This window comes from Chelon labrosus (genome assembly GCF_963514085.1).
Source record: "Chelon labrosus genome assembly, chromosome: 19".
Lineage (NCBI taxonomy): Eukaryota > Metazoa > Chordata > Actinopteri > Mugiliformes > Mugilidae > Chelon > Chelon labrosus.
Genome location: NC_140352.1, coordinates 11,629,381 through 11,652,953, shown reverse-complemented (window position 1 = coordinate 11,652,953; position 23,573 = coordinate 11,629,381). Strand labels below are relative to the sequence as shown.

Here is a 23,573-nt window from a genome sequence, read left to right as displayed (position 1 = left end):
CACTCATGTTTCTCTTCAGATCGTATAAATCTTTCGCCTTTTACTAAAGATTTCCGTGGAGAGGAACAACATGAGTTCTAACTAATTTTTTGATGCCCTGCTTCGGCGGGGCTTCCTTAACATGTGAAAAGGTAATTTTTGCTTTCTCAACAATGGCGATCAAATAAAAAGATCGACTCCTTTCAGAGATTCGTTGTTTTCGGATCAGGATCCCTTCATGAGGTGAAGTAATAAAGTTCCGTCCCTTCCTCTATGGACCGGTACTTCTCGTTCGTTACAAAAAATCGACTCGTTTGCCAACGACACATGATATCTTTGATATGATATATTTGGATAGACCCAAAATAACCATACGGCCCAAACAGATGCACAGAGATATGTCTCAAGGTAATACTCAGTCTTGTAATCTATTTCTGAAACTATATCAACATTTAAATCTCAAGTATCTTTGTAAACCTGTAAATTGCATTTGGCATGAAATTCCAGCAGATGGTGCACTTGTGCACCAAGCATGGTCACGCTGTGTTTATTAAAAATTCATAAACAAACAGAATCCCAAATTCTGTAAAAGTGTATTGCGTTGAATGCTGTACAGTCATACTATCTTATTCACTATTAAATGTTTTCTTATGCTTTGTGTGTGCATTTCATCTGCCTAAAATAAATACAAATAAGGACTATATCTGTAGTGGTATGCCAACAAGCAGCTGTTTTTATTCTTTAAAAAAATGTAATACGTTCATGATATTTTTGTCAAAGTGAGTTACCGTCTGCTTCACATTGTGGTAAAAAAAAAAAAAAAAAAAGGTGCCGTGAAAAGAACATACAGCACAAATAGAGAATAGACTGGGAACTCTGGTTAAAGACTTCCCATTTTCTGTGGCTTCTGCAGTAATGAATCACCAGTTGCCTCTTTTGCTCGACTCACAGGCGCACAGAACAGGAAATAAGTGCGAGGTGGCGGATTGAGCGCTGCGACTCGGACTGTTTAGACACAGTGCAGCTTCAAGTAGGACATACTTGCAATGAAGGGGAATGTGTGGAAACAAAATCCGGTAAGTTGGCAAATTATTATCTCCCACTCATGCGTATGAAATTCTGGGATGAGATATCTTTCAATATGAGTTTTTCTTTTAAAATGAAAGTGTAGTTCAGTTAATTTGCACCAGATCCCCTACTTTTGTAAAATAACACTGATCTATCTAACTAAAAACTATATTGTGAGGTATATCTGACCTGGAAATGAGTCAGAGAGCTTAGCTAAAGTAATTTTACCCTTGTAGGTTAACTTTTCATTATCCATTTTCTATATTCCTTTGCATATTTCTATGACTCTAATATTGCACATATTATTTATTTACATCTGTTATGGAACGTAGATATTAAGATTCAACAATATGACTATAACAGAAGTTATACCTTTTGTATCTTAATGATCACCTACAGGACAGTGTGTTGCTTTTATTTTTTTACAGTTGATATAATTTTTGTCTCATGTGTCCGTCAGGAGACGATCGATAAAAAGTTGTGAACACTCCGAGTGCTTCATGAATAAAACATCGCCTGAAAAGGCAAACTGAGATTGCGAGGTGACGTCGGACTGACGCCGAGTCGAGGTTCGTGCAGGCTTCCTGTTTTGTGGCTAGGGCATTTTCAGTCTGCTGCTCGAGCCGTATGTGAGTAAAGTTTAGGTTGATGTTGTTTTGCAGCAACTGGAAAGCAACTTCCTGTCTATTTCTGTGCAACAAAGAGGAGGCTTTGTTCTCTGCCAGCCTTTGCTCATACTGTTAACCCGAGACTGCAAATGCAACAGCCTTTCTTGTAAATCCGCTTTCTTATTATCATCACGCGGATTACTGGCAGGCCCGTAGGACACAAGGGGCCAAAGGTTATAGGGGTCCCTGCATGAGAGCCTCAGTTTGAGTTGACATTTAAAAGTCAATCAAATGACAACAAAGAGACAAAACAATGACAAAGTGACCCAATAATACTACGGTGAAGAGAACAACTAAAAAAGATTTAAATTATCGACACAAACATGGTAAATGGATACAAAAACCTGCAAATTGACTAAAGAAGCTCAATATGACAAGTGAAAAATCGCAAAATCTTCATGTCAAGACACAAAACCACTACAAAGAGACACAAGATGACCACAAAGAGATATAAAACAACCACAAAACACACAACACATCAACAAAAATGCATAATGGCTACAAAACAACACAAAATTGACTACAGCAGGTGCAAAATGACAACAAAAATACGCAAAACAACTGCACTGAAACACTAAACGGCGACAAAATGTGGGTGTCCAGTGTCCTGTTGTCTTATAATCTGTCCGGATTGGAAGCGTGTGACAATGACCTGTGAGTCACTGACTGATATTTATAATGCACACTCAACATTTCTTCTATTTCCAGCTGCAAGATGACTCCACGTTAAACTGAGGGGGCTAGGCGGACGCACCGGAGCATGGAGCTCGTGTCAGTCCTGTTTGAGTATGAGTACAAAGGGAAGGATGGCCGCCTTGTGTCGATCAAGCCCGATGAGAGTTACATCCTGGTCTCGAAGACTAATGAGCACTGGTGGCATGTCCGCAAAGACCAGCACACCAAGCCTTTTTATGTTCCTGCACAGTATATGAAGGAGCTCTCAGGAGCTACTGAAGACAGACCTCCTCCTAATAAGCTGAATTCTTCTGAGAGCCTGTCACACAGCAAGCCGGTGGATATGACTAGTGTTGAACCACGGAACGCCACAAAGGCGAATCATGTATCCTGTCAGGCTGCTTCCAGAGGAACATATCGGTTCTCCACTTTTGGTTTCTGTGACGACATGCCAGATGTGAAGCTATGTGAGCCTCTGAAAAACGTACAGACTGACAGCAGCTTTGCACAGACTCGGGATGGTACGAAGGCAAACACTTCAACGGGAGGGGCTTCAGTAACCTCAGAAACCCTAGACACTGAAGGCCTCTACGCGAAGCCTCATCCTGTAGCGAAGGTCCATAAGGAACATTCGCAAAGCTCACGGCAGGATGAGACGGTACATCAGACTCTTGTGAATAATGATGATGATGATGATGACATGGGCTTCCCTCCACCCCCTCCAGTCACATTTGACACCATACCAGAGATAAACATTACAGACGCTGACACATTTCCTGACCTGCCTGAACTTGTTGATTCACCTGACGTATGTTTGAATCAAACAGCAGAGGCAACTTTTTCTTCAGATGCACTGCACACCAAGAAGGTAAGAATCTCATGCAATATTTACTATTTGCCTTGTTTTCTTTCTGCCATTTCCGAAATGCGCCACTGAGGTTTTACAGACACAAGAGGGCGCTATTTCGTCATGTAAGACTCGTGGAGGTGGGCCGGCAATGTGTGTGCAGTTCATAAAACTGACTCAGCTCTATTGGAAGTTTCATTGTTTGACTGTTTTACAACACTGAGACAAGGATCTATCCACAAAGTGAAAAACAAAAGTATTGGGCTGCACAGTGGCGCGGTGGTTAGCACTGGTGCCTCACAGCAAGAAGCTTCTGGGTTCCAATCCATCGACCAACTGAGGCCTTTCCGTATGGAGTTTGCATGTTCTCCCTGTGTCTGCGTGGGCTCTTTCTGGGACATGCTCCTTAGGTTAATAAGTGATTCTAAATTGGCCGTAGGTGTGAATGGTTGTCTGTCTCTCTGTGTTGTGACCTCTATGACCCGTTCAGGATGTACTCCACCTCTCGCCCAATGACAGCTGGGATAGGCTCCATCAAATCATCACTTATTCTGCCACTAGGTCTCAAGAAGCTTATTTCATATTCTTCTCTATTATATTTGAATGCATTTTAATGCTGAAACGTCTGTGTTAGCTGTGTCTCATTTTGTTGTTGGAATCTAAACCCACTTGTTCTGTCAAATAAAACCTAATGATTTCACTTCTTGTTCTTAGGGGAACTGGAAAGAGAACTGGATGCCATGTAAATCTCAGTTTCCTTATGTCAAGGTTATATCAGGCTGTGTAATTAAGAGTTCGCAACTTAAAAGCATTTTACTGTAGTTTGTGGAACTAAACTGGAAACCTGAAATATTAGACATACTCTTGGGTAATTTAAACGTTTTGCCTGTAAATCATAATGGTGGAAAGCAACTGAAGAGGGCGAAAAAGTACAATAGCTTCCTCTTAAATGTAGAAGAAGTGATATAAATTGTTTCACCAATGTAGCGTTGTGTTTTCAGTTCGTAGAAAATCAAAACTGATGCCGTGAAACCTGGTGCCTACATTACCCATAATACACCTTAGGGACTGATATTTTATGTTTAGGTGTGTTTTGGTTGCTCATGCAGCCAAATGTTTATAAGAAGAAAGAATGAATACTGATGCAGGATTGCCTTCCTTTATACCCATCGTTGTTTATTGGCATAACCTACATTACCCATAATGCATCTATGAGGCAGATATTTGCGTGTGGTTTTATAGTAACCAGTTTGTGTAATCTGATTATTGTAATCTGATTATTGTGTGAAAGGATCAAAACTGAAGTAGCAGAACCAGACATACTGACTTTTATTCGCCACATTCTTCCTTGCAACTTGGTACCAACATTACCCATAATGCATTTCAGGGATGGCTATTTGGGTGCTTTTTGATAGTAGCAGATAGTGCAGCATGACTAATGTTCATAACATTTGTTAAAAGTGTAAAAATGGGTGCAGTAGAACCAAAAATAGATCTTGTTTTATCTCTCATGTTCGTGCTTGTCAAAACCTGCTGCCTACATTGCCCATAATGCCTCTGTGGGACACATATCTTGATGCATTTTTGTTGCGGCTTGTGCACCCTGGCCAATGTATCTGACATTTATATTTAAAATAATAAAAACTGCTACAGCAGAGCTAGAGATACCAACTTTTTATTTATTTATTTACCACATTCATTCTTTAAAAAAGTGCCTACGTTACCCACAATGCAGCTCTGCCACAGATATTTGTTTTGATCATAGTAGCAACTAATCTATGTATCATTTTCAGATAACATATTTAAAACGAGATATATCTTAATTTTACACCTCGCATTAATTCTTTCTTTTCGAACCCTGCTGCCTACATTACCCATAATGCCTCAAAGGGAAACACATTTCAGTGTGTTTTAAAAGCAGCTAATATACTCTGGCTGATGTAGCTAACACTGATCATTAAAAGAATTAACACTGATGCAGTAGAGGCAGAGATGTCACCTTTTTGTTTTTGTTCTACGCGTTCATTCTCGTGCAAACGTGGCGCCTACATTACCCACAATGCAGCTCTGGGACAGATATTCATTTAGTTTGTTGATCAAAACAGCTAATGTAACCTGGGGGTGCAAGCCTTTAGTAGAATTGAGGAGCAGGCAGGTGTCATGAGATCATTTCGTTACATCTTTTACGCCACCAGATTGTTTTTCTTTTTAAATTCATACCTTGATTAATCACTTGAGGGCAATTAATCAGACTTTATACAACTCTCTGAACTTTTTATGCAACTTTTTCCCCTCATCATATATTGAAGATCTGTTAACTTGATTGGCGATGTTTGATTAGATTAAATTTAAGGCTGAATCTCCTGTTAGTTTTGCCACTTTTTCTTTTTTTTTTTTAGCAGTGAAGGACTTGGAACACCGTATCGGTTGAGTTCAGTGTCTCTGTGCCAGCTCATTTGCATATGAATAGCCGCTCGTCCCCTTCAATGGGAGAAAAGAGGTGTTCCTTGAATACCTCAGTAAGAAAAAAAAAGAGAGAAAAAGAAAAGGCAGCTGATTCAAGCCTCAGTTTTGGTCAGCGAAAGTTTCTGAGGGAATCACTTCACGTTTAGGGTGAAGTTGTTAAAACAGTCTAGGAGGAGGTTTGCAGCTTTAGTTTTGCGTTTTTTTTCTTCTTCCTATGTCATCAGCTTTGAGGCTGGTAAAACGCAGCGTGCCGTCGAAGTAGCTCCGGAACAGGTTACAAACAGGTTGTGTCAGATGGGTTGGCCTCCCAAGGAAAGGAAAGAGTTAATCCGAAAGGTGCCAGCCACTCCCAAACCTCCAGCTGCTACCTGGTTTCCCCAGCACCACTGAGTGACGATCCTGGGAATTATCATTACGCTCACAGCAGGGCAGCGATGAAACATATGCGGATATTTAACTCCTCGTCCAATCTGGATTTTCTGCTGGATGTAGTTTGGTGAATATAAGCTTTGGTTGCAGGTAAGTTTCACGACAGTTCAGTTTAGTTTTTTTTTTAGTTTTTTTTTTTTTTTTTTGTCTGCACCTGTTGCAGGTGTAAGTGACGTCCGATTTTAGTCTGTGAAGGTGTCTGATAATGTTTGTCCTCAGTTTCAGCCAAATCTGAGCCACTTTTTGAGTCATGTAATGGCTACAGCCTCTCCCCCGGCGTACCCAGTGATTTTGTTTGCATCATTACACCGTAATTACCAGCGCAGTTTTCTGCTTCACTCAACTCAACGATTAAATCGTGTTCCTTGCATTTTGAAACTAGGATGGTTATAATTTCTCCTCTGTGGAAACGTGAATGAACCCCCTTACGCTTGTAACAGGACTTTAGATGCGCCAGGACCCCTCAAGTGCATTAATTCTTACCCCACAATGGAGGGCCATCTCCATGGTGATGTGAGGGGGTCTGGCCTGACTCCCAACAAGCAGGGCTTTGGAGCCTTTGGTGCCAGCCCTGCCATGCAGTTGGCGTGTGTGTGCATATGTAATGTGCAGAACTTGCAATTAGCCCAAATGTAGGTCACTTAGTATGGAGGGTGTGTAGGCTCCTCTGTGGCCTCAGTGGGGGCTTCGAGGTTGGAAAGTGGAGGATGAATCCAAACTAGGATTGGGAATCTAGAGATTGGTTAGTCTGAATTTGGCATGCCTGTTTTTATCTGAATTCTTCTCATTGTTATGCACGTCTCCTACTGTGTGTTGTCGTCTTTATTGGTTTACTAGTGTATCTGCACTCTTTGTATAAACCTCAGTCAACAGTATTGATGAATATTTAACATAGCCAATAGCTCTTTATCTCTTAAAGCTAAGATTATTGCCACAACAAGTCCAACGTTCAATTGATTTTTGGCAGCTACATTAAAGAATGTGCACATCACATCCTACTTCCTTTTCATTCCTGGTATTTTAAATCACACCTCTGACCCAAGTCTTATCTATATTTTCGAAGGAATTGTGGGAACCATAGCTTCCCCAAATGTACATCACCTACAAGAGCAATTCCTGTTGTTTGTCGGAACAGACATAATTGAATGCCAAGAAACTGCTCCAACAGGTCGTGTGAGTGTTTCGTCAAACCTCTCAGTACAGAACATGTGTCCGTCAAGTGTATACAAGCAGGTGCGTGTAGCTTCAGCTTCCTGGTGAGGGATAGTCCTTCTTTATCACCACATTTGGTCGATAGATATGATTGTGTGTCATGGCCGAATTGGTACATTCGGCCTCGATTTTAGGTTTTGAAAAGCAGACTGTGCGGTGTGTAGGCTGGAGCACATATTTCAATTTAACTATATTTAGTCACTTTGCTGTGACCGCAAGCAGACAGTTGTCACCTCTTGTCTGTGACCATTAAATTGATGTCAATGCTAAAAAAACAAACCTCAGTCCCGTTCTGATGATATTTCCTGTATTTAGTCTGACTTGAGACTCTAGTTGTGACTGTTTTGTCTAGTCTGTGAAAACTGGAGGCATCAAACACACGCAACATGTCAATAATACTGTTAATGAGACAGGTCATTTCTGATCGGATCAGGAAAAGCAGGCCCAACTTGAGCAATGGTTCATTTTTGTGGGTGTAGTTTTTTTTTTTTATCCAAACAGTTTGAAGACTTTTAAGGATTTGGTGAACAGTGTAATGACGGAACTAAGTAGCATGAAACAACAGATTAAAGGTGTGTCGTTTATTTTTACCAACTCTAAATGCTTGGCGCTGTTGACTTCTAAATGGCACTTCTACAGGCTCGGACATATCAAACCGGCATCAAAGAATTAAGGCTTGACTGTGACATTGGGACGTGTCTTGGCCAAAAAAAAGTTGCCACTGTTCAGCTAACAGTGAACAGTATGCTAACAGTATGCTCTGTTCCTGCATGAAACATTAGAATAGTTTGTATTCGTCATGCGTATGGGAAACCGGAAGAGCTAGGATTTCAACCTAACCCCAAAACTAGGGTCGCAGACGCTTGACCAACAGCCTCTCCATCAACAGTGAGGGTTTATTTTCTTAGCTCAGCTCCGTTGACTCGATTAAAGTGATACATCTAATGCACCAACCTGCGGCTAAAGGCAAGGACTGAAGAATCCGACACCAAAGAAGTACCATAAACAAAGGCAGACTCTGACGTGGTCTCATATCTCCTGCCTTAAGGCCAAAAAGTTGCTCTAGAGCATACCACAAAGACTACAGCCAACTAGCACGTACGCTGAAGATGGGAGCAGTCTGTATTCATCGTTCATAAGGAGAAACCGGAAGAACTAGGAGTCGCTAGGAGTAGCTAGGGAGACAATCGACTGGTGTTAATGCTAAAGCTAAACTAATGCCGACGGTTAGTATGTTTCTGCCACATACTCAGAAGAAATTATCGGATACATGTTTGTATTGTTGCGTCGGATTAAGCAGAAAGTCTGGATTTTCCCGGCTTTCATTTTGAAAGTCTCAAAGACACGAGCGATTTAGAAAATCATCTTTTGTCAAGAAGCTGCGTTAGTCATATGCTCAGGAATGTCTTTTGTGTCGTTTGCGAAATGCGTCTTTAATGATGTGCCTGATTGCAGTGCGATCCCGTCATTCAGTCCTTGAACACAATGGTGTTACGCTTCAGTCGTTAGTGCGAAGCAGAAAGTTCCCAGCACTGAAAAGACGCAGCAGAAGTCTTGAATGTTTAAGACAAACTTTTTGTTTTTTTTGCATTCTTACTGTTGATGTTTACTATCTAAATGTCAACGTGGGATCTCTGCAAAAACAGTGAGGTTTCCATTTCAGTTTCACCAGAGAGCATTGCAACACAACTGGTGCTTAGATCTTTCCCCTCCCACACAGAAATCATTTCACCTACTAAGACAGAGTGGGAGAGATCTGTCATGAACAAGCTACATCAGCAGGGTTTTGGACATCGGCATCCAGACCTAGGCTGATAAGGAACGGTGCGATAAGCTGATGGATTCCACATTGGGCGTTTCTGGAGTCATCCCGAATTCTGGGCCATGATGAGTGTGATGTAAGAGAGAGTGGAGCCAGATTGATTCAATAGCTCAACTGTGTGCTTTGTGGCGTGATTTGGGCCCCAATTTGAAACTCCATTGTTTGATTGGATGAGTGCTAATGTGGTTAAGTAATCAAGGAGATTGCTGCTTCATGCGTTGCTGAGGGCAGAGGGCTGTCTTCTCCGCGCTGCAGGATTTTAACCCTCAGTCGTTTTGGAAAAATAGTTACTATTAACATGCCAGTTTGAATATGTGAAGAAAAACAAAACCTGAACAAACAAAACTGCACTGTTGGACGTAAAAGATACCCTCCACCGGAGCAGGAAGCATATCTCAAAAATCAGACCGTGTGTTTTCAAGGTTTTTCCTTTTTCCTCGGCACATTTGAATAGCAAACTATCTTGTTAATGGAAAATTCGGGCTGTAACTCTGAGAGCATGCGAGCGTGCTGGCCAGTAATATACTTGCTTTAACCTCCAACCTGTTTTGTGATTAACACTAACCCAAAAACCTGGACGCAAATAGCCTCTGACTGTCTGCAGCGCGGCTAATATTCCCCCCTGCAGAAGGAAGTGTCGATTGGACAAATGAACAAAGCCTAGACTTCCCGTTTCAAGCACTCATCCTCGTGGATGCTGCAGTTTTAAGTATTAGCAGCTCCCCCGTTTCATTGTGAGAAATGATTGCTTCCCCTTTTTCCTCTGTAGTGGCTTACTAGAAGAGGGATGAGTACTGTACACTTTAGAGAAGCTGCTGCACACGTAGAAAGAAAACATAGCAGCATTTGGCATATGTCTTTTTTTTTTTTTCTCTTGACCCGATTGAGCATGTTTTTTTTTTTGTTTTTTTTTAAATGCTCTGTTTCCATTGCTGTCATTTCCTTCTTTGTCATATGGGCGCACAGTCAGGAAGTAGGTTGAAGTGACCCGCAGAGTTTATGTTGTTCCCTCTATCTTACCCTCTTGTTTTCTCTTTTCTGCTTTTGTGAGCGCACGCAGACAGTTACCCTCTACCCCCCTATCCTGCGCGCAGGAATTCACGCACAGGCGCACACAAACACAGGCAATCACACACACACACACACTCTTCACCCAGTCCTCACCCAGTCCCTTCCTGCTGCTATTGTAACAGAACTCACAGTTCTCCTTTCTGTCTGGGCTGCAACTGTCACAGCTGCTGCTGCGAGAGGAGGATGTGTGGGTGAGGGCGGGTTCGTGAATGCGCGCACACCTCTGTCCCATCACAACTCGACTGAACGTGGGTTAAGTCGCTCGGCGTCCTTTCGTACGTTTGGAAAAATATGGTTCTTCTAGGTAGAACGACATAAACATGATGGACATGCACTCCAGGGTTTGGTCGAGTCACCAGGCCAAGCGGGGCTTGACTCTCCCGGTGATTTCTCAGGTATGTGATCACATCCAAAGCAGCTTTTACTTCGTAACATTTCTGTTTCTGTGATCGGGGTTCGTTTTAGGTTTATGCGCTTACACATACAGTGCTTCCTGTTTTGCGTAAAACGTGTCTCTTCTGCACTTGTTTTCTTTTCCTGTGCCGTGTGTAGTGATATAAATGGTGAAATGACAGCGCCCTGTCTTATGGATTTTCAGTTTTGTTCTAACGAACTCTTAACAAACTGTTGCTGTGTCAGCGTCTGAATTTTGACAGGTTTTTCTGCTATCGATCACCATTTCTGTCACTTGGGGCAGTGTTTTTATCACGGCGACCACAACAGAGCTCTCTAGTATATCTTTAATCTCATGCAGACCCACACAATGCTTGAAAGTACAAGGGTGACATCAGCAAAGGTGATTTTGTTCACATATAACCTAAAAGTAGAAATATTCACCCCAAATAAACAAATACACAGAAGTGTTACCAGTAAAACACACTTAAAGTAAGAGAGAGAGAGAGAGAAAGAGACTTTGTTTTAAATGGGTCACAATCAACATAGATTGAAAGTCACTTTATTCTTTGACACTTAAGTTTCTTTAATATATATATTATATATAATGTTATATGTACAATCTTGAAAAGTAGCAGTAAACAGTTTCAGATAAATGTGAAGTACAGTATTTGCGTAATGTACTGTAGCACTATTAATAGTAATAAAGTTCTTTGACCTCGCTGCTTGTGAGTCACACAACTACATGCAACTATTTTGAGGTATTCCTTTCAAAATGATCTCAGTTTATTGTGCGTTCGCATTGCGGAGTTTATTGATGCAACTGCTTGTGTACATGAAGTCACTTTCCTCTCATTGCATGTAGTTGTGTATGGGTGGTATGTTCCAGGGGCGGCCCTCCAGCGTGGCTGTTTTTTCGCAGATCAATGATACAGCTCTTTCATTTCCTCTCTCCGTCCGTGCGTCTGTGTAGTGTTGGTGAAAATCAATCTGTTTTGGGGTCAGATGTCTGGTTGCCCACATCGATTGCTACATGATTATATGGACGTCAATGAGGCGGATTCTGCAAAGTGATAACATTGACCGGCGTTCCCTGGGTTTCACAGGCTTGTTTTGGGATCGGAAGCTTAAGCATAGTAGCGTTGTGTTACTATGACCGTCCTGCATGCAAATGCAAAGTAAAAAAGTCGAAGTGATCATGCAAATAACTCAATTGATGGTATTTTTATGAAATTATTGGATTCCTCTCATTAATTTTATATAAGTAGTCCGCTAACCGTTGTTGTTAGACAAACTGGCCACAGATTTCAACTTTACTGTCGTACATTCTAGCTTGAATAAACTCCGGTGACGTGAAAACATTCCTCTGCATGTGAATACCTCTCTTAGACATAACATTTTCCTGAAATAAGTGAAAAAAATCTGCATGTGTACCTCAAAATAAGAAACGTTAATGGAAGTTTCTGCACTGGAAGTACAAGAAAATGAAACTTTGTTTTAGAAACTACTAGAAACGAGGGAGTTTACAAAGTGTTTACCGCAGCTTTAGTTTGATGCCCTTTCAAAGTAAATAAGTCTTAAAGGACTAAATTAGACTTAAATTAGCCTTGATGAGGAGATTTTGTCGTGTATTTTGCAAGAACAACATATGTTTCTATTGAAAATCTGCTGTGAAGTAAAGGCAGTTTAAGTAGTCGACGAATATCTGCCCCTTTGACGTAAGAGCCCCTGAAAACTTAACAGTATATTAGCAGTAGTGTTAGTTAGCTCCACTTATAGCGCTGTTTTACCAGAGTGATGGAACAGTTACAGCAGACACACGCGAGTCTCAGGTCTTGGTAAATATAGACCAAGAGGTTAGCAATGAGACATAAGGTAGCTGGTGGAAGGCAAGCTGCACTTTTATATGTGCCACCATGATGGCATATGAGCGGCTGTGCAGGGTGATGAATTCCAGGAGGAAGAGTCGGGTCAGTGGAGCAAAGGTGAGAAGAAATATTTTTTATTGTTGTTTTTTATGTTTGTGGCAGAGTTTAGTGCAATCGTGTCAATTAGTTTCTGCAACACTCATTTGCGTCAGTGCCGAGGACAGAGGCGGCCTTTCATCACATTCAGTGTCGCTCTCATTGGCCTTCTTTAAGCAAATTAGTTGTCATGGTCGGGTGTGTTTTGCATGCCGTGTTCCTGCTATGCAGCAAGTTGAACCATGTGCATGAAAGTATCATGACGACGGGAGGACATGATGGCCTGTAGTGAGTTTTTAATTCACGACAGGAGCTGTCCTGCGGCGTGGCCGAGTTAATGCGTGACGATAGTGGTGAAATTTGACCTCGTTTTCAGTCATCCGTGGTCAGAGGTTGGTTGTTTGTTGGGTAGTTAAAATTTTATTTGTAATCCAGCACTTTGAAAAAACTTACATGAACACACTACAGCTTGGCAGGTGATCTACTCTGGCAGTATGGACTGAACTCTGGGCATTGTTTAGACATTTGTACATGGGTGTTTTCGTGCACAAGAAATGAGAATAGAATTGGGTATTGATCACTGGCGTGGGAGGAACACGTTTGCGGTGTGTGTGTTTTTTTCAGCTGTGAGCTACTTCCTGTGCTTTGTAAGATGCGGAAGACTGACTCACAAAGAACTATACTTAAGAGCAGAGGGCAGAAGGCTGCTGCTTTATGCGCCCCGACTCTGCTTATATCTTGTGTTTACATCTCAGTGACCAGGCTGCAATTTGACACCCAATTTTCACTTCAAACCTCACCTTCACAAAAGCACAATCACTGTTATTCCTTTAACAGAAGAGTCACCTGTGCACGCATTGATTTTCTCCATTTGAATTTTCCGTTTCCACAGGTGGAGAATGAAAATCTCCGGTCGGCCGTGTACGTCAATGTAGCACAGCTTCGCCAAAGCATCTCCGAGTCTCCCCCCTCGGCTCCCTCGTCCTACTCTCCTTCCTATCTCGACCAAGAGGGATGGGAGGTGCACGTTGACCAGGATAGTGGACAGGAGTATTACTACCACCCCGCCACGGGGCGCACCACCTGGGACAGCCCCTTTATAGATTCCCCCACGGACCCTGAGCCGCCCCCTGCAGAGCAGCCTTGCTCCCCGTCCCCTCCTCAGTCACCTGCCCTTTCTCTGTCCACCGCCTCCCCCACTGCGTGGACCTCAGACTGGGAGCAGCTGATGGACGAGACCAGTGGTCGCCCCTACTTCTACAATCCAACGTCTGGGGAGACGTCCTGGGAACCTCCAGAGAACCTGAGCCCGTATCCCACTATCATGGAGCCCATGAGTGTGCACAGGTTTCACGAGGACGGGCCGGTAAGGACAGCCTGGCTGCTCTACTTAGCCTCTCTGTCTCCTGTTTTAGCTTCACCCAGGGGAAAGCTGTAAATACAGTCAGCTTTTAATGGAATTAAATCTCCTGCACCTACATAGCAGACAGGACTCATTTTCCCAGCCCCAGCGCAGAATGTCCCCAACAGCGCAGGATGTCAGAATGAGTTTCTCATCATGACGGACTAAAAAATCTTTTAATAAATCAAGTGAGATCAGGAAATGCTTAAATGTTTCACTGGAAATCCATATCTTGCTGCATTTTCTGTTGGCCTCACACACTCGCAGCAGTTTTTGTTCACACCACAAGCTGCAAGTGTCCCCATTATTTCCCCTCGAGCTGCAGAAACGGCTGAGAAAGAATAATGCTTTGAGGTCGCGCCACCGTTGGCGACTTATTTTTGAAAGTCACAGAGAAGTCATTGTGCTCTATATCAGGGTCACAGCCGGAAATTATTCAGCTAATAATAATCATTCAGTGGGAAGCAGCAACATATTAACACGAACTGAGAGTTTGTGGATGACTGTGATCGTGACATTTTGGGAAAAACCTCTTATGAGAAGGCCGATGTCACTCTGATATCTGGGCAGTAGATGCAAACCTTGAGTGGGTTAGCTCCATCCAATGGTATCAACATCTACCTCTAAGGCTACAGGACTTACCTGTGCTTGGTCAAGAAATACTCCACATAAACCCACCGTAAAATCACAAACTATAATTCCAGTCCTATAAAACCAGGACAGCGGCTTTCTGTTTCCAGTCTTTAAGCTAAACTAAGCTAAGCTTAGCTAAGCTAAATAATGACTTTCTCAAAATCTTTACGTCTTCCTTTTTGATTTTCTCGTTAATCAGTGTTTTAATCACATATTTTTGGGGAAACATTGGAGATGTCCCCATCTTCTGAGCAATAGCTCTCCATAGTAGGTTAATCAGATCATATTCAAACTATGAAGAGAAGTTGTAAGAGCACATTTCTTGTCCACAGACTGTATGAATGAACTGCATTTGCAAAACTGTTTCTTCCAGCCTCCTTTACCTGAAGAGGATTACCCCCCGGAGGATTACCCACCTCCGGATGAACCAGAACCTGAGCATGCCACGGGACCCCCAGCGTTCCCTAAAGAGTACACCCTCGGCCACGCGGGCCAGACATTCATCCCGCGGGCCAAAGTGGACCGCAGCACCCCGGCCGGTTGGAACCTCACCGTGGAACCCAGCGGGACGTGGGTGTTTACCAACGAAAACTCTCCGGATCAGGTATATTAAGAGACGCGTTCCAGCACAGCAGCCACAATGTTTATGTGATTTTTTTGAAGTCATGCTAATAGACGCTAACAGTCACGCTAATAGACTGAAAGGGCAAATGTTTGTCCTCTGACTGTTATTACCCTGAGAGTCATGCTAAGAATAGATTCAGAGAGAAAATGTCAACTGTTGCACACTTCCACATTAAAAACGTCGCATTAAAAACCATCAGAGCTCTCGATTTCTGTCTGTCTGTGCCTTTAAAGTGCGAGATCATGTTCAACAATTATACAGGCCTCAAGTGACCTCCAACAACAGTAACCATATAATTTATTATACGTCAATAAAATGATGGTGTTTTTTGTAAGCTACGCTACACTGGAGCTGTTTTTCTTAGAAGAAAACATTAGAGATACTTCCAGTTTCAGTTTGCGGTTGTCACCGAGTCACGTTTTTCTAAGAAATGTATGTTGTGCAACAGTGGATCAAGTCTGTGGACGATCGAGGGCAGACCTACTACTACCTGAGAGACGGCTCCAAGTCTCAGTGGAACCTGCCTGAGGTAAAGATCCCTCGCCGCTTAACGGCCTCACGCAAAAGTTCATCCGGGTTGAGATTTATATTGGTGGATTGTGGTTGTATTCACATAAATGAGGTCAAGGGGTTTCCACTTTTGTCACAAAGAAGTCTTGTTTGTGTTTTGTCCCTCTAGGCTCCCGTAGCTTATGGCCACTCCAGAGTGGAGAACGGCGAGAGTGAAAATGTGCCACTCTGTGTCAAAAACTGGAGGCACACCATGGGGCCTGCTCAGCTCAGCGTTTCCCCGGATGAAGGGGTACGTACATGCTAATAGATCTCCATGTACATGTGCTATCTGTATCACACATCGGGGATGCGTCAAACGGCTTAAACAAAACAAAAACTATAGTCAAGCATAAAGTAGTGAGGTTAACTCCCTGCTGAACAAGCGACACTACTAGGTCTTTAACCCTTATTTAGCAAGTCAAATCAAATGCCCTGCTCTGAAACAACCAGAGGACAGAGTTGCAGGGGGAGGGACGTATTTGCACAATCACCTGGGAGTTCCTGGACACAAATACGGGCTCTGGCTGTGTTTTACCAAACAACTCGGCCTCAGCAGTCGGTGGTTCAGCGGCTTTGTTCAAGGGCACAGCATGGCAGGAGTCCCCTTTAATGAAGCGGAGGACTCAAACCAAGATGCACAGGCATGGTCTAAACGTATTCAAAAGTTTGTGGACACGGTGTGATGGTTAAGCGTGTGCATTTAAAAAAGAATCTATTTCCTGTTCTTTCTTAATCACCTGACTACGAAAAAAGCTTTTACTCTACTATATTAAAATGCTATAGTGGAGTAAAATGGGGGACATTATTTATTCTGACTTCTCGTTATTTTTCCAGACCTTCATTGTAGATGCTCTTCTCTTTTTTGACATGCTTTCACAATCTCATTTTCCTGTCTCTCAGAGGTTCTTCCCAACTCACAGGAGGAACACGTCAGACTACAGCAGCGACAGCTCCAGTACAGGAAACTCCCCCGAGACGCAGCATAACGTGAGTGGAACGTGTCCGGCCAGGTCTGATGATGCTAATTAACTCCCACCTGAGAAAAAAAAAAAAAAAAAAGAATATTAAGCACAACTGTGACCTACACCAAGTACCTGAATGGTGTCCTGTGTCTCTCTCTTAAGGCCTTTGGGTTTAGACCCTGGAGAAACCCTTATTATCTGACCTCGAGGTGGCTGCGCTACAACGTGGGTTGTTAGTTTGAGCGTTCACCTTGAGCTTGATCCATAGATAGCTACGTCTATCTATGACGGGCACGAGGTGTGACTTTAGATCCCCCAAGGAGCATTAGCTGCATGATTACATTTCCTGCATTTGAACCCCATCCGTTTTCATACTGTATATAATGTATTTCCACCTGCTGGCACAGACAAACTCATCTGTTCTGCTCCTGTTGTACCTCAAATGTGCTTCTCTGTCGCTTTAACGTAAGGATAAATCTGTTCGAATCAGTGATAAAGCCGGGCCTCAATGTCACTCCCAAATGTGTGTTCCAAAAAATATTAAACATGCACATTAAAAAAACAAGTCAGGACACATTTTTAAATGGTTAACAAATCCCATGAAACTTTATCAAGGTTTTGTAAAAGTCGGTTTTAAAGCCTTGATTTTGGCATTTCTTCGTTGCCATCTTGGTTTCTTTGGAGCCAGAAGTGTTCATATTGGATCAACACAGAATTGCTGCAGAGGAGCGAAGGGTGGATCTAACCGAAAACCAGGATAGCTCGCTAATTACTCCAGACCAGACACGCCAGTAAAGTCGGGCACCCTTCCCAAACCTACCTCCGTTTGAGTCCTCGTATCAGAACAAACTTCAAAAGAACCTACAGCGCTTTGAAGAAGTGATTATAGTAAATTGTGGAAAGACATGTTTAGACCTTGTACAGTTTTGGAAAAGTTGAACGAGTCTCTTTGAGTCAGGTAACAGCACCTAGTGGCCATCATAGGAATTACACTACAGTCCACTTCCTTATTGGCTTCACTTGTCTGCCCCAGTGGCTACTTCCACCTCTTTTATGCAGTCTATGATAAATAGATAAACCAAAAAATTAACTGACCTTTCTAAAAGTCATAGTCTTGTACTGGATTACATGTTCTTTCAATACCGCACACTCTGTAGCTTACTTTGTATTGATCTCACGTGCACCATCCCCCAGCTGTAAAGGCTCACCAGCTCACCAGCTCACCAAATCTAAAGATAGTCCCTAAGCAAATGAGCTATCAACTCATATCGGCCGGACGTTTTAGAATATAAGTGAGCCTCTTTTAAAAATGTTTTGAAAGTAAAAAGATTTACTTCCATCTTTGCTAGTGCACCAGTCTGAGGCAGGAAAGGGAAGTCATTACTGAGAGCTCGGTTGTGGTTTTTTCATGGAATTTACTGACAATAACAAAAAGTAAAAGGATAGCACTTTCACCAAAATGCACGATGAAATCTCTGAATGTTTAGGATATGAAGCATACTGTAATAAAACAGTTTGGGCCGTCTCTATGCATGTCACTGAGGAAGTTTTTGTCCAACACAGTGACCTGATTTTTGTGTCCCTCATGTCATCACACACTTTCCACGTTAGCTTATCATTTACAAGTAGTCAATTAAAACAAGACAATTAAAAAAGATCTTTTTACCACTTCAGGTGCAGAACTTGGAGAAGGCTGGAATACTCAACAAAACGAAAGTGTCTGAGAATGGGAAGAAAGTAAGGTAAGTCGAAATTAGTTTTTATTCTCAGTCTCACGTTTCAGTTTTTGAGCGTTCGGAGCTATGCGTCGTCTCCCCGAAAGCGTTTCATTGCTTTCATTTTTCTGTGTTAGTTATGGTTGTTTCTGCCGTTTTCAGGAAAAACTGGTCCCCGACGTGGACGGTTCTCCACGGAGGAGTGCTGACTTTTCACAAAGATCCAAAGTCTACAACTTCGGGGGCCTCGGTACGACACACACTGTATTAATGATAGAATCTCTCAGGTGATTGTGAGAGGAAAGTGCTGTATTGATAAGAAGCATTGCTGATCATTTATCATTCGGAACATTTCTGCCAGGGTTGTGACAAGATGAGAAAACTAAAAATGAATCCCCCTTTTCCATCTTGTAGCTTTAACACGGAAACTTTTTTTTCATATGACCTACGCTCACACCTAATAAATAAATAAAAGGTGAGGCTAAACTGGAGCATGATGCTGCTGTTTCTTCACCTTGGTAATAAGTGACAGCATAGACAAGCCCTCGGGTCACGAGCTGACAGGGACAGTGACGGCTTTTGTTTGAGAGAGCTTGACTTTCTGGAATGCGGCGCCGTCGGTTTCGTAAACAGCTGGATGTCTCTTTTTCGCAGAACAAGACCAATCAGATTGTTCCCGAGATCACGGTGGATCTGCGGGGAGCCACGATTGGCTGGGCCTCGAAGGACAAATCCAGCAAAAAGAACGTCTTAGAGGTGTGTTTGTTTATTGGTGCACAGCCGGGCTGTTTTATCTTGAGCAAATAACACGTGCGCTCATATTGTCATCATCGTTGGCTCCGTGAAAACACAGCTAACAAATAAAACATGATGTCACACATTAATTGGCAGCACGCTTTGAGTCATATATATCAGTCATTATCCTTTAATCTATCTGTTTTTTTTGTGCTTCAGTTAAAAGGAAAGAACCACGTGGAGTTTCTCATACAGTACGACACAGAAGGCATCATCAGTGACTGGTACAAAATCTTAATGGACACCATACGGCAACTTGTAAGTTGTAATTGCTTGTAACCTATGACCAAACATTATCAGAATTACACTGCAAAAAATTGTGTATTTCTGTAAGTGTATTGGGTATTTTTATGCTAATTGAGTATATGGAGCTAAAGCCAGTAAATGGTTGACGGCTAGAAACAGAGGAAGTGTGGTCATGAATAAACGTCAGTAGTATAGTATGAAGTTGAACCAATCAGTTATTTATGCGTCATTGTTTCACAGCTTTTCTGCTAAGTTTATCTCACTTGAGCCGGACACTTCTGCAATGTTCTGCAACACACGAACTGTCTTCTTCACATCGGAAATATTACTTTTCAAAAATAACACTGAATTACAAATTTACCTGAGATAAGAAGTTGTTGTTTTTTTTTTGTTTTTTTTTCAAATTGCACCTATTAAATTATTTTTACATCGAGATGAATTTGAGCAAATGTATCGATGCTGTTCAAGTGTGGTGGTGAAGTGTCTCCAAGGAAGCTTTGTGTCTTCACACCGCCATTGACTTCTTTTTGTTTGTCTCTGTTCATCAGGAGTACCAGGACCATCACTCCGAGGAGGAGGAGAACGGCAACGTGTACGAAAAGATCGGCAACTCAGAGCGAGAGGAGAAGCCTGTAGTCGCTGCCGACAAGCGGAGAGGTAAGTCCAATGAAGCTACATTTTTCTTCCGCTGGGAAGAAACTGTGGCGTGAGTGACGTAATCGTTCTGACCCGGTTAGATTTATCGGGTCCGCAGAGAGCTGCATTTACAACCATTTTATTTTTTTATTTATTTTTTCAGGATCCAAGCCGGCTGTCGCACCCCCTGCCAACTCTGCGGCAGACACGGACCAAAAGAAGGTCCGAACCAAGCTGATGAAGTTCCTCATGAAGCGTCCCACGCTGCAGTCTGTCAAAGAAAAGGGCTACATCAGAGGTAACCTCAAACAAGGATGTGCTGTAGCTCTGCCCAAGCTTTTTTTTTTTCTGATTTGAATAGAACCAGGTGGGAAAATCCACCTAAAAGTACGTCCTGCTTGTCAAACACTGAATACTAGTGTTTCTGGTCACATTCACATTTACATTCACATTTACATTTGTACAAGTCCGTCTATCTCTGATCTTTACTCTCCAACAAGGAAGGAAGTTTCATTAACCATGAAGGTCAAAAATGATGCTTCTGTATCTAGTACACAATAAACAGGTCACTCAGGTCAAACAGAAGAAAAGCAGGTCATATTCTATGTGTTCTAGTTGCTAATGTCGCCAGTATTCTTTTATTTCTACTAATAATGTCCGTGCTCCCTGCAGATAACGTGTTCGGCTGCCATCTTGCCACGCTGTGTGAACAAGAGAAAACCACAGTGCCTGGTTTTGTGGTGAAATGTATTAAAGCGGTGGAGAGGAGAGGTAATTTATATTAGGTTGTTTGTACGTCGTGGAATAATATAGAAGTCTGTGTGCAAGGAAGCAGCTGATCGAGCGGCGCTGATGTGTTGATTTACAGGTTTAGACATCGATGGGCTCTACAGAGTTAGCGGGAACCTCGCCATCATTCAGAAACTCCGCTTCAAAGCCGATCACGGTACACTCAACATGTGTTAAAAAGAATTAACCACCTTGTGTACAGGGATCATATGCGTGTATTTTAGACTGCAGCGCCACCTGCTGTGTTTTAACGGCACTTGTCCTCGCTGTGTTGAAACAGAGGAACTGGACCTGGAGGACGGTCAGTGGGAGGACGTTCACGTCATCACCGGAGCGTTGAAGTTGTTTTTCCGAGAGCTTCCCGAGCCACTTTTCCCATATAGCCACTTTAATAACTTCATCTCGGCCATCAGTGAGCAGATTTTTGAATCCATGAATCAAATTTTAACACAAACCTTTACGTATTTGTTAACAATCTTTAAGTCAATTCACTGATCACTAACCCTTGTTCTGTTTTTCTAGGGATTCCTGATTACAATTCAAAACTGTCTTGCATGTATGATCTGGTCAAAACACTTCCTCCTCCGAATCATGACACCATGAAACTCCTTTTTGGGCACTTGCACAGGTTTGCGTCATCTTTTTTTACGTCTGTCCTCGGCAGGCTTCCGTCCCTGGACCATAATTTTGTTTGTTGCACTGTGACACATTAATAAAATTGAATTAAGCTTGTTTGAGAATGTTAAATCCATTTTTACAAAGAATCAAATTTGCTTCTTTTTCTGGTTTTAATATTATTGTGTATGTTTTAGATGCATTCAACGTTTAATTGTTTTATTCTGTTTTATAGAGCTGAAAATGAATTTATTTACTGATAAATTAACTAGTCTAAATATAAATAATTGTTAGTTCCTGGTCTAGAAATAGGGTTGACTTGACTTTGCGGCTGAAATCAATTTTACTAAAAAAGAAAATCAATAAAACTATTACTTATCTTGACATTGTTTATTTTATCTGACAGGCTCATTAAATATGGAGAGGACAATCGTATGACCGTACAGAATGTGGCGATTGTGTTCGGTCCGACGCTACTTCGTCCGGAGATGGAGTCGTCGAACATCGCCATGCACATGGTGTTCCAGAACCAGATAGTGGAGTTCATCCTGAACGAATACGAGCGTATCTTCCACTCCAGCTAAAGCAGTCGCAAGCCTCCGGTGCAGACCTGGACCAACATGTGAACGTGCTCAAGTTATTTTAAGTGCTCGCTTTGTTTGTGTGCACAATACGCAGCTTCAGTGCAAAGTTTAAAATCAAACTTCTCTTGTAAAATAAGTTAAAAGGGGCCTTCAAGTTTACCAGACTTAGCTATGGCATCTTCAGATCGTCTTTGCTGAGGATATTTGAAGCATGCTTTGTCCAGATTCTCTGCATTGGAGTCTCAATCTGTAGGAACTATCTTTTGCAGTATTGGAAGTATTGGGAGTCGAGCCACGGAGGTGTATACAGGTGTGGTTTCCTGTTTCAAAGCTACTGAGCTTCTTTTTTTTTTTAGGGTGGAAGAAGGACTGTATAAAATTGCTCTCAATCCCACAAGTTACTTTCTGAAGAAGTTTTATTTTTCATTTTAGTCATTTGTTATTATTATTTTAATAGAACTCAAGTCAAACTTGGCATTAATGCTCTCAATGATTGCTTCTGCCTTTTTTTTTTGTTTTTCGAGAAAATGTTTAAGCTTTCATTTAAAGTCTATCACATATGACAATAGCTAAGATTTTATTGTAATATTGAGTTTTCTTTTTTTTTCAGTCTCACTTTTATCCGTGATTTTTATTGTAATATAGAAATGTATAAAAAATAAATATTAATACAAACATCTACCTGTGAAGTAGACAATGACATAGAAGTATAGATTATTTGCCACTGAATTGTAAAAACACAATGTTTCAATCATGCTGTACTTGAAGAAACTGTAAAATAACACCATAGATATATTAACAAGTGAAGCATTGTTTGACAGTGTGCGGTTAAATTTGTCTGAACTTAAAGGTGGATTAGAGAAGAGATATATGACCTGTAAATAGAAATAGATGGCATATTTATGCTGAACGTTGGTGAAAATGCACAAGTTATTCCATAATAAAATAACTTTGTTTTAAAAAACAACAACATGTATATGTGTATTTATTCTTCTTAATTGTGGAAATATATCTGTAAACTTAACACATGGAAGAAATTCAGTTGGGATATTTTATTTTCTTTTAAAGATGTGGTTAGTTAAGTTACAGGAAAAATATAGATAAATAAACATGTGATTACCAACAAATGTCCTGCATTTAATTTAAACTAAAGCAAAAATATGTACATTAAGTATTGCTACAAAATGATAGCTGTAAAATGTTTATTGTGCAGAATGGTTACTAACACAGTGGTTTTCTTTCGTATTTTTGCATTACTGTTTATACTTACATGTTGGTTGAGTTATAACTTTACATTTTTAAACCGTGATCATGTGTTTTCTGTGTAAACTATCAATATGTGTAGCAACTAGCTCTGCTGTTAAATACATACTGTACAGAGCTGTAGAAAAAGTTTTGTAGAGGAGAAAAAATACCATATTTACA

The 23,573-nt window shown here is 41.6% G+C and overlaps 1 protein-coding gene across 3 annotated transcripts; it reads left to right on the top strand.

The window, feature by feature from the left end:
- Nucleotides 1-391: 391 nt before the first annotated feature.
- arhgap27 (Rho GTPase activating protein 27) lies at nucleotides 392-23,118 on the top strand. Of its 3 annotated transcripts, XM_084568127.1 has the most exons (19): nucleotides 392-1,055; nucleotides 1,508-1,616; nucleotides 2,424-3,258; nucleotides 13,487-13,960; nucleotides 15,003-15,233; nucleotides 15,703-15,783; nucleotides 15,934-16,056; nucleotides 16,707-16,793; nucleotides 18,443-18,510; nucleotides 18,646-18,733; nucleotides 19,138-19,239; nucleotides 19,438-19,536; nucleotides 20,073-20,181; nucleotides 20,324-20,458; nucleotides 20,833-20,931; nucleotides 21,029-21,106; nucleotides 21,230-21,361; nucleotides 21,472-21,577; nucleotides 21,971-23,118. In XM_084568127.1, exons 3-19 carry the CDS (start codon nucleotides 2,476-2,478, stop codon nucleotides 22,146-22,148), a joined length of 2,973 nt encoding a protein of 990 aa, XP_084424253.1. In that variant the 5' UTR covers nucleotides 392-1,055; nucleotides 1,508-1,616; nucleotides 2,424-2,475; the 3' UTR covers nucleotides 22,149-23,118. The 3 variants fall into 3 exon arrangements, with proteins under 3 accessions (XP_084424253.1, XP_084424254.1, XP_084424255.1); XM_084568128.1 differs by lacking the exon at nucleotides 392-1,055 and having other exon boundaries at nucleotides 1,485-1,616; XM_084568129.1 differs by lacking the exon at nucleotides 392-1,055 and having other exon boundaries at nucleotides 1,485-1,676.
- The last annotated feature ends 455 nt before the right edge of the window (nucleotides 23,119-23,573 follow it).

Excerpts from the sequence above, each read along its gene's own strand:
- arhgap27 (XM_084568127.1), top strand. The coding sequence starts at position 2,476 with ATGGAGCTCGTGTCAGTCCTGTTTGAGTATGAGTACAAAGGGAAGGAT. Across the intron at positions 3,259-13,486 it reads ATGCACTGCACACCAAGAAG|GTGGAGAATGAAAATCTCCG; the intron begins GTAAGAATCTCA and ends CCGTTTCCACAG. Across the intron at positions 18,734-19,137 it reads CTACAACTTCGGGGGCCTCG|AACAAGACCAATCAGATTGT; the intron begins GTACGACACACA and ends TCTTTTTCGCAG.